General features: G+C 38.6%; 1 protein-coding gene across 1 annotated transcript; it reads left to right on the top strand.

Moving 5' to 3' along the window:
* Positions 1-3,180: 3,180 nt before the first annotated feature.
* LOC113962378 (toll-like receptor 6) lies at positions 3,181-9,914 on the top strand (the record flags this gene model as incomplete). Its single annotated transcript, XM_027673136.1, has 3 exons — positions 3,181-3,346; positions 5,839-5,907; positions 8,613-9,914. A coding segment is annotated over exon 3 (1,212 nt), but the record flags the coding sequence as incomplete, so codon positions are not given.
* Positions 9,915-9,919: the final 5 nt, after the last annotated feature.

Here is a 9,919-nt window from a genome sequence, read left to right as displayed (position 1 = left end):
GCCCTTTTCTGGGCTAACCTGAGGGCAGCTATTAACATTAACCTGCCATCCAGTGATGAAAATAGGTGTGGGGAAACAGATTAAGAATCTTTCTAATGGATTTTCTTTTGTTTTATCTTTGAGAAGCAATAAATATTTTTTTCCTTTTTGGTCAATGTATTTAACTTTTTGTTACCCAACCTTGTTTCTACCTGGTTGTCTGTGTTGCTTCCTACTTGTAGTCAAAATTCAGCTCACCTTATTGCAAATCTCTTGAGATAGCAAATCACAAATGAGTTTGAATGTGGATTTTACTCTATGGTAGTGAGTTTTTCCTCAGCACAATAAAAGTCTGGGGCACTTGGCATAGTCGTGTGGAAAATTGCTCGAGCTGATGGAGAGTTTGCAGAGCTGCTCTAATCACAAAGCTCAGACAACTTGGTCAAAGGACATCTTTTACTAAAATTAGTCTGCAAGAAAGAGAATTATGTATCCTGAAAAAAAAAGGAAAGATGAGCTACTTCACCTTTTGGAGCTCATAGCTTGGCACTGCAGCAAGGGAAAAGCAGTGAATTGACAATCAGAGCTCTAATCCTCATGCTCTGATAGAGTCCGTTTGGTACTATTTTGATCCTGAGAGATACCCTGACCCAAGGGACTGGGAGGGTATCTGCATTAACAGAACTGCCTTCCTCATCGTTATTCATGTTTTGAGAAACTCCTGACTTCTCTACATCATGCCTTTTTTTCCCAGCTTTCTTCTTTTTTTCTTTTCACCCATATATCTTACTTTATGCTTATTAAAAGAATCTGTCCTTTTCAGTTGAAACAGCTTTTGTAGCACAGCTGTGAGTTGTGATCAGAAAGGCAATAACCAGTCAGAGGCTGAAAAAATTTACCAGGTCTTGGGACTGCAGGTAAGACTTTATTAATGGAGTTAGAAACACAAACTACATTAGTGATATTTGCTTTCCTTTATAGAAATACAGCAGGTCCCTCTGCCCGTACTTGTGCTGTTTTGGCTTCAAGAAAGCGTAGCTGGGCTCAAGAAAACATTCACAACTGCTAAAGATGATAACAGCAAACTTCCTCTTTGCCCCAAGAAGGGAAGATCATTTGAAATACCACAGTTAGATGACCAGCAAGTAGGAAGTTTCCCTTCAAAAATGTGTTTCAACAAGAATATGAGAGAAGAAGGGGTGTTAAGAAATCCTCATTTAGTATAGAATGTTTGCATTTTATCTCATCCTTGTCTTCCATTATTATTAAAAAAGGTTTTGATTTTGATATTTCTTTTTGCATTAGGTCTAAGCAGGCTGAGATTTCTTGACTTGAAGTCTTGAGCTGTGAGTGACTGTTTATGACCTGTAGAGGAAAAGTCTAATTTATCACCTCTAGCTCTCACATCCCACTTAGCTTCAAAATTAGTATAACACCTATTACCAAATTGAAGCCACTTCATTCAGGAGTGTAGAAACAAATGTTTACTTTGCTTCCTCCTTCCCCTCCCACTCATGCCTCAGTGTATGACTCATTTAACCCTTCAAAAACTGAAGATAATCCGACTTAGCTCGGTTTGCCTATCCCTTTCACAGAAGCAGGGATAACTGGATCGTTATGTGGTGCCTCGCTTGAAAATTTTCTTTGAGAGCCTTAGACTTTTAAGTCAGTAGCCCTTGAAACTTAATACAATTAATATCCCCTGTTGTTTGTAACCTTAAGAACTCATCTGGCTTCTTCTGTTGGCTGGAGGACAAAGAAACTCCCTGAAAGTCAGAAAGTGCACCAGCAGTCCTTCCTCCAGAAGGACTTGAAGGTTTTAGCAAGGTTTGCTTGCCTCTTTGGAAAGAACTTGGGAAACTGACCTCTGGATGTTGGTGATGTGATGATAAGCAGAAATATATAATTACGGGTTTCTGGTATATGTCCAAAATCCTTGAGTGGAAAGAGTGGCTTGTAATAAGCATAGGCATCAATTAAAACTTATACTTTAGAACCAGAAGCCCACATACTATTAGCTTTTTTTTTCGTGATATGTGCCAAATAATTGATAAAACAGCTACATATGCAATGAATTATTGCATCTAGTTTCTCTGATTCCACAGGAGATGATTTTCTCAAATGATATATATCAGAATATTTCAAACAATTATTTTAGCCTCTGTCATACTCTCAAACCTTTCTATAAAACCAGTTTTAATCCACAAAGAAATTTTTCCTGTACTGAGACCATGTGTTGTCTCACATCACGTCAACCACTTTATCTGTTTTGGAAAGTAACTAACCTTTTCTGTGCAGCCTGGTGATGTGTTCCTGCAATTGGTTCTGCACTGAAATCTGGAACTGCTAATGCCCTCCACTTATCAGGAAAAGGGAGTGTGTAAATGTGTTCTGATGTCAGATACCATATCAGAGCAGATTCCTGGCATTTGACTAGTCATCTCAGTGACTAGCAGGAATGCTATTTTTATGTACATTAAAATATCAACATACAAACCCAATAGTATGGGGGTTAAATACTCTCCCAAACCTAAAAAAATGTGCAAAATGAAGTTGAAGTGTAAATGTTTTTATGTATATCTAGGTAGTGTATAGTACAAAGGAAACTAAACTGCAACAGACTGGGAGTCCTGACACAATGTGGATTGCCCTGATGACAGGTGGGCTCTTTTATGGCTTTAGAAATGTTACAAAACATCATCACTGAAGTTCAACTGCAGAGAGTTAGAGTAAGGAAAGGCACTCAAGGGAAAATAATGGGACTCTGTGGGAGATAAGGCATTCTGCTTAGGGGAAGGTTCAAAACCTCTGTGAAACCCATGTTTTTACTTAGGCCTTTGGTTTGTCTGGTTTTTCTTCTGGAAATATTTACTGGGATTGACTATACTGCTCATTTGTAGTCACTGTTTCATCAAGAGGAAGCAGTATTTATAAACCAATAAAGTGAGAAAGTTGTGTGTTCTTCAAGGTGGCTCTGTGTTGCCAGTTTCATTTCCACAGCTTTGAACCTTGTGTCTATTTATGCCAAAGTAAGATAGACTTGAGCATAAATGTGATACAGTCTCTGCTCACTTTGACTTGTAGTGGCATTTAGCCTTTGTTTCATCTACTTGACATACAGGGTTATTTGTGACAATGAGAGTTGCAGTTGAAGATAAGGTCCTCGGTATGAGCAAACACCGGCTTTGCAATTAACTTTTCATGAGTGCTTCAATGAGTTCGTCTGCTCTATGTTTTAGTTCCATGTCTTACACATGTAAGCTCACTTCTGCAGTTCTAGTTAGAGAGGTTCTTCACACCTTTGGCACAGTGCTGGTCCCGAATAGCTTCTGATACCTGGCCAAGTGTAGCTGTGGTTCCTGTCTGGGTAAGTAATGACCACACACAAGCAGAAGTGTGAAATGTGTTTTCGTGAAGACAGGTGCTCATTGGTAGAACAATCTGCAAAAAAACCCAGCAGTATAAAATTCAGAAATGGAACAAAGTATATGCATGAATGTACATGTACTGACTATGGAAAGAATGGTATTTATCTCATACTTTTCCAGATGCATGAACAGAAATACATTGCTTTTATTTTTTGCCTGTCATGCAAAATGACTGAATCAGTAAACTGAAAACAGCCCCAAACAAAACTTTGTTGAATTGGTTAGTAAAAATAACCATTATGCAATGTTCCTAATGGTTTAACAGAGGTATTCAGGAGTATCAGTTTTATTTTAAGTCATCGCAAATTTTTCTTCATGGCAAACTGTTTATTTGAGTGTATTTGAAAGTCTCATAAAGAAGAGTGGTAAAGAAATTAAACACACTATGACTAAAAGGTGCTTTTATAGCTATGTGTGCACTAGTGTCAATTCTGATGACAGTTGATGGTGTATTTGATTTTATCCATGCAGCAAAATTTTTTTTATGGATTATATTGGAAGTAAAACTGCCACTGTTCTGCATTATTGCGATATCGTTGTTCTGTCAACAAGTGCCTTAGTCTACTTATTTTCATGGATGAATGCCTAGAAATGGGAGCTTCTCTTTTAACTTTGAGTCAAGGCAGTATCAGCTGACAAGCAGACTCTTCCTGCTTATTAAGAAACATTAATGATCCCTGGTCTTGTCTCAGGTCACAGATGACCCAGACTTTTCTCTAACATATTACTCAATTTTCTGCACAGAGGAAACCAGAATAATTTTAGTTCAGTTCAGTTTTAGCCATCAGTCTCAAAGTGAAAAATAGCAATTTTCTTTCAGCAAACCAAAGGGTTAAATTATTTACAAAATTGAAAAGGTAACTGCAAAAGAAAATTTTCAAAGGAATCTAATGCAAGCTTGAAACGTAGCTAGCACTGCTATCTGGAATAAAGTTTTATGCTTTTCAGGTTCTTTAGCTGAATCTTTAGCTGTTGTGTTAGTTTGGAGGCTTATAGGAGTGAAAGTTGGTTTTGGTTATTGTCGTGTTTAATTTCAGCCCACAACTAAGTACCACGCTCACTTCCCTGCTGTCCCCCACCCCCAGTGGGGAGGAGAATCAGAAAAAAAGTAAAACTTGTGGGTTGAGATAAGAGCAGTTTAAGAATTAAAACAAAGTAAAATACAGTAATGATGATGATGATGATGATGATGATGACAATGAGAGAGAGAGAGGAATAAAATGCAGGAGAAACAAGTGATGTACAATACATCACCCACTGACCAATGCCCAGTCCATCTCTGAGCAATGATCAGCCCTCCTGGCCAACCCCCTCCCAATTTATATTCTGAGTGTGATATTCTATGTTACGGAATATCCCTTTGGTTGGTTCACATTGGCTGTCCTGGCCATGCTCCCTCTCGGCTTCTTGTGCACCTCTTTGCTGACACAGCGTGGGAAACTGGAAAGTCCATGTCTTAAAAATAAGAACTACCCAGCAAAAACTAAAACGTCAGTGTGTTATGAACATTGTTCTCACACTGAATGCAAAATAGTCTTGTACCAGCTATTAGGAAGAAAATTCACTCTATCCCAGCTAAAACCGGGACAGTTATTTACATCTACCTTTGCAACACACTCACTCTCTGCTCTGTTGATTTGTTCCCTGGGCTTGTGCCCCTGTTCAAAATTTTAAGTGAATGGCTGCTTTACTGGATTCCTTCATCCACCGATTGCCCTATATTGCTGTATTCTTAATGGCTTCATTACAGCTTTCTTATCATAGGGAATATTCTCTGTTAATTTTTTGTAATTTTTTGAGTGAAGCTACAATGTGGGATATCCTTGATATCTATCCCAGGCATTCCTAGTGTAAAGATAACTGACCTGTAAAGGTTTTTAGCTGTGTCAGTTTGCCCCTGTTACTAAGCTTTTGCTATTGTGTTACAATGTGTTACATTAATTACTCTGCTTGTGGAGCAAAAAAATTTGTCAGCGTAGGGCTCTGCAAGAGATCTTGATACAGAGAGAAGTTCACAGTGAGGGTTCCACTTCCTCTTTTCTGTGTGTGCAAAGAGGAGATGCAGTTGATGGGTTTCTAGAACATCTGTGTAACAACAGAAGCAGACTTGAAATTAGAAATGCAGAATTATTTAAATATTCTTGCCATGGGGAATATTCTGTACTGCAGATAGGTTTATTTTCTCCTAAACTGTACAGTTATGTAAATATTACAGAAGTAAATGTATTTTTAGTCTGAACTGTTAGAAGTTTCCTTTCTTTGTGCTCCTAATACCTGTGTTGTATGGAAATTTCATTAATTCTTAGAATTGTGTAGCCTGATTAAAAAATCCTGTTCTTTCTGTGTCCTGAGGTAATAATTATTAAGAAATTAGCATCTCATGTGAGATTCCCCATCTTGAAGATTACGTATGTTTGAAATTCAATTTGAGGATATTAACTGACTATGCAGAGGACTTTTACTGGTTCTTCAACTTGGAGATGAATTCCATGCACTAAAGGTGGGTTATAATTGCTCCATTATTCATAATTTTTTCTCTTTGTTATATTTATCTTGGACTTCATCAAATCTCAGGTGCTAGTATTGCTTCAGTGTTGGAAGACAATCTTGCATGTGAAAATTTCAGTGAAAATGCTCATCCGTATGTTGAATTTCAGTGAAGGGGAAAGGGTGAAAATCATTTGGTGTGGCAATTTTAATTCTCAGCCAACTCTAATTTAATACCATTCTAAAACAGCATTGGAGGGGTAACTGTTGATCCTTAATATTGCTTTGCTAGGTGTATTTGCTTTACTCTCTGACTGTGGCAATCTTCAGTGCTATACACTGTGTCTCGTCCCTTGTTGTAGCATGTAGCATAGCATGTACAATAAATTAAAACTCATTGGCAATGGAGCATGGACAGAGAATATATTTCTGTTTTTTTCTCCCTTCAAAACATTTCTTGCTTTATTCCTGACATCCCTTTTGATCAGGCGGAAATTCCTCCGGACAGTTCCAGATCAACGTTTATTTGATTCAAGAGTTAGATTGTTTACCAGCCTGGACTCTGAAGAACAGTGTCAACTGCTCTTTGAAGGATGCTGGGTCAGATTTCCTTGTCTTGTTTGCTCTTGTGAGTGGTACTATACTTTGACCAAACATCCCAGCTTCATTTCTATTGTGCCCTCAGACACCCCAGCACAACTTTCTGAAGGCCTAATTTGACCAGTCTATTAGATTTAATTGAGGTAGAAATTTATATTTTACTGATTTACTCTTTTATTGCTTTTGGTGATGTTAATTGCATATATTTTTGCTTTACTTGACTAAAAGAAAACTTGATTAAACCTGGTAGGTTAGTCCTTAATGAAATTATTAAGGACTAACACACAATATAACCTTGAACTGAAAAAGTAGGGTTTTGGGGGTTATTTAACGAAAGATTACACAGGGACAGAATTTTAAAACTGAAACAGACTGTTTCTGGGAATCACTGCTTCATATGTAGTGTCCAGTCATGGTGTGGTTTTCCCATTAGTGTGCTTTTGGTCAGACTAGCGTTACAATATTCATGGGTGTGGTGAGTTGACCCTGACTGGACTCCACATGTTCCCCCAAGCCACTTTGTCACTCTCCTCAACTGGACAGGAAGAAAATATAATGAAGGTTTGTGGGCAAGATAAGGACAGTGAGCGATCACTTGCACATTACTGTTACAGGCAAACCAGACTCAATCTCCAGAAATTATTTCAATTTATTACAATTAAATCAGAATACAGTAATGAGAAATAAAACCAAATCTCTCAAAACACCTTCCTCCCACCCCTCCCTTCTTCCCTGGGCTCAGCTTCACTCCCAGTTTCTCTGTTTCCTCTCCCAAAGGCACAGCAGGGCAGCGAATAAGGGTTGTGATCAGTTCATCACATATTATTTCTACTGCTTCTTCCCCCTCACTCTCTTCCCCTTTTTCCAATGTGAGGTCCCTCCTATGGGACAGTTCTCTAATGTGAGTCCTTCCCACAAGCTGCAGTTGTTCAAGAACTCTTCAGCGTGGATCGCTTCCATGGGATACACTCCTCCAGGGAACAGACTGCTCCAATGTGGGTCTCCCATGGGGTCACAAGTCCTACTAGTAAACCTTTTCCAGTGTGAGCTCCTCTCTCTGTGGGTCCACAGGTCCTGCTAGGAACCTGCTCTAACAGAGGGTTTCCATGAGGTCACAGCCTCTTTCAGGCATACACCTGCTCCATCATGGACATCCATGGGCTGGTGAGGCCTGCCTCACCATGACCTTCACACAGGCTGTAGGGGAATCTCAGCTCCAGCACTTGAAGCACCTCCTCCCCCTCCTTTGGCACTGACCTTGGTGTCTGCAGAGTTGTTTCTCTCATAAATTCTCACTTCTCTCTCTGAGCTGCATTTGTTGTTGTCCAGGGTTTTTTTCCCCCGTCTGAATTATGTTATCCCAGAAGCACTACTACCATTGCTGATGGGCTCAGCCTTGGATCTGGCCGGCACTGGCTCTATCAAATACAGAGAAAGCTTCTGGCAGCTTCTCACAGAAGCCACTCCTGTAGTCTCCCACTAACAAAACTTCACCACATAAGCCCAATACAATGAACCGTATAATTTCTCCTCAGCATTCTTGGCTTACTGGAAAAATGGACCCCGATGTCTTTGTGCTATTGCACAGACAAAGCTGATCAGCTGACCTGAGGGGGTGTATGGCCATGTCCAGGGTCTTTGAGGTGTGAAGAGGAATATCCTTTGGCTCTTCTGACTGAAGAGGTTGTTTTTGCACCAGTTCCTTTGAGGGTGGTTCTATTGAAGTTCTGTTCTGAAACGTGTGTGAGCTTGGGATGGACACAAAGAGCAGATGGGGGCCTTGTTCTGTTCTCCTTTATTCCTAAATGCATGTTCTACTTGTGCCAGTTTTGCACTTTTCAAGATTTTTGAGAAAGTTATATTTCTTTACATTTATGTGTTTTTAGCATACCAGTGATCATATTCCTCCCATTATAAAGGAATTAATTTATATTTAACTGAGAAAAACAATAACTGGGATTAGAGAATGGGGGAGGGGTGAGAACAATTGATAAGAATTTAGAACAAGAGTATGTAAAAATATTTTTTAATTTTATATTGAATCTTATTTTAGCAATAAAAAAACCAAATTCAACCATTCAACAATTTCATCAAATTCCATGTGTTTTCTTTTCTTAGGGGTGGACTCAACGGTGAGACATATTGAACAGAAAACAACCAAATGGTTCTGTGTTTCTGTAAAAACACAAGATAAAGCTGGATAGCATAATGAGACCCCTCACAAATACCTATGTCTTTGTTTGTGCCTTTACATTCACACTATGGAATAATATCCAGCCAACTGTGGAAAATGAATTTATTGCAAATTACTCAAGCAGATTGCTAACTAATGTTCCAAAAAACATTCCAGTACATACTCAAGTATTAGATTTATCACATAATAGGATCTCTGGAATTAGTATCTCAGAATTTATTTCTCTTTCTGACCTTCAAGTATTAAATCTTTCTCATAATCTAGTTACGGTGCTTGACTTCAGTGTCTTTGTTTTTAATGAAAATTTAGAATACTTAGATTTATCTCATAATAACATTTTGAAAGTTTGCTGTCTAACTCTTGCCTGTCTTAGACATTTAGATCTTTCTTACAATAAGTTTACTGCCTTGCCTATCTGTCAGGAATTTGAGAACATGTTTCGTTTGGAGTACCTAGGATTAAGTGCCATGATGATAAGAAGGTCAGACTTCAGGTATATCAAACATTTGCAGCTGCACACTGTCTTCCTGACCTTGAAAAACTTTTCTCTGTATGAGCCTCAGAGTCTGACAGCCTTGAATACAAGGAGCCTCCACATTGATTTTGCAGCAAACCAAAACTTCAGTTCTTCCCTCTTGTACGATGGAATGAGTACTTCAGAGAATTTAAAAATAGTTAACTTAATATATACCTTGAGCTATAAATATTTCCCCTCTCCTCCTTTAATGCTTCTGAAGAAAATCAAGACAACAGCTCTCATTCTTGACACTGTGGATGTACAATGGCCTATCATTATGCAAATTTTCCTGCTTATTTGGTATTCACCTGTGGAGCATTTGACTGTGAGAAATTTGACTTTTCGGGGACCACTGGGGGAGCTGACTAAATATGAGTTTCTACCCTTGTTAAGTTCTCTGGAACAGTTAATCTCTTTGGATGGCTCCATGAAAGCATTAACTTTGGAGCACGTTCGTAATAAGCTTTATTATTTCAACCAGGAGGTTCTATACAGACAGTTTTCAGAGATGAATATTGCCAGTTTGACAATATATGATGCATATATGCCACACATGCTTTGCCCCAATAGAACAAGCTCATTTCAGTACTTAAATTTTTCTCACAATGCCCTGACGGATGAGTTGTTCCAGAATTGTGGCACTTTGATAGATCTGAAATTACTTATTTTGCAATGGAATAAATTTGAGAGCCTTCTCAAGGTAAGCTTCATGAC

This window comes from Neopelma chrysocephalum, unplaced genomic scaffold, assembly GCF_003984885.1.
Source record: "Neopelma chrysocephalum unplaced genomic scaffold, ASM398488v2 Primary Assembly neopelma1_156250, whole genome shotgun sequence".
NCBI lineage: Eukaryota > Metazoa > Chordata > Aves > Passeriformes > Pipridae > Neopelma > Neopelma chrysocephalum.
The sequence above is the reverse complement of the archived record's forward strand: the minus strand, read 5'-3'. Positions and strand labels throughout refer to the sequence as shown.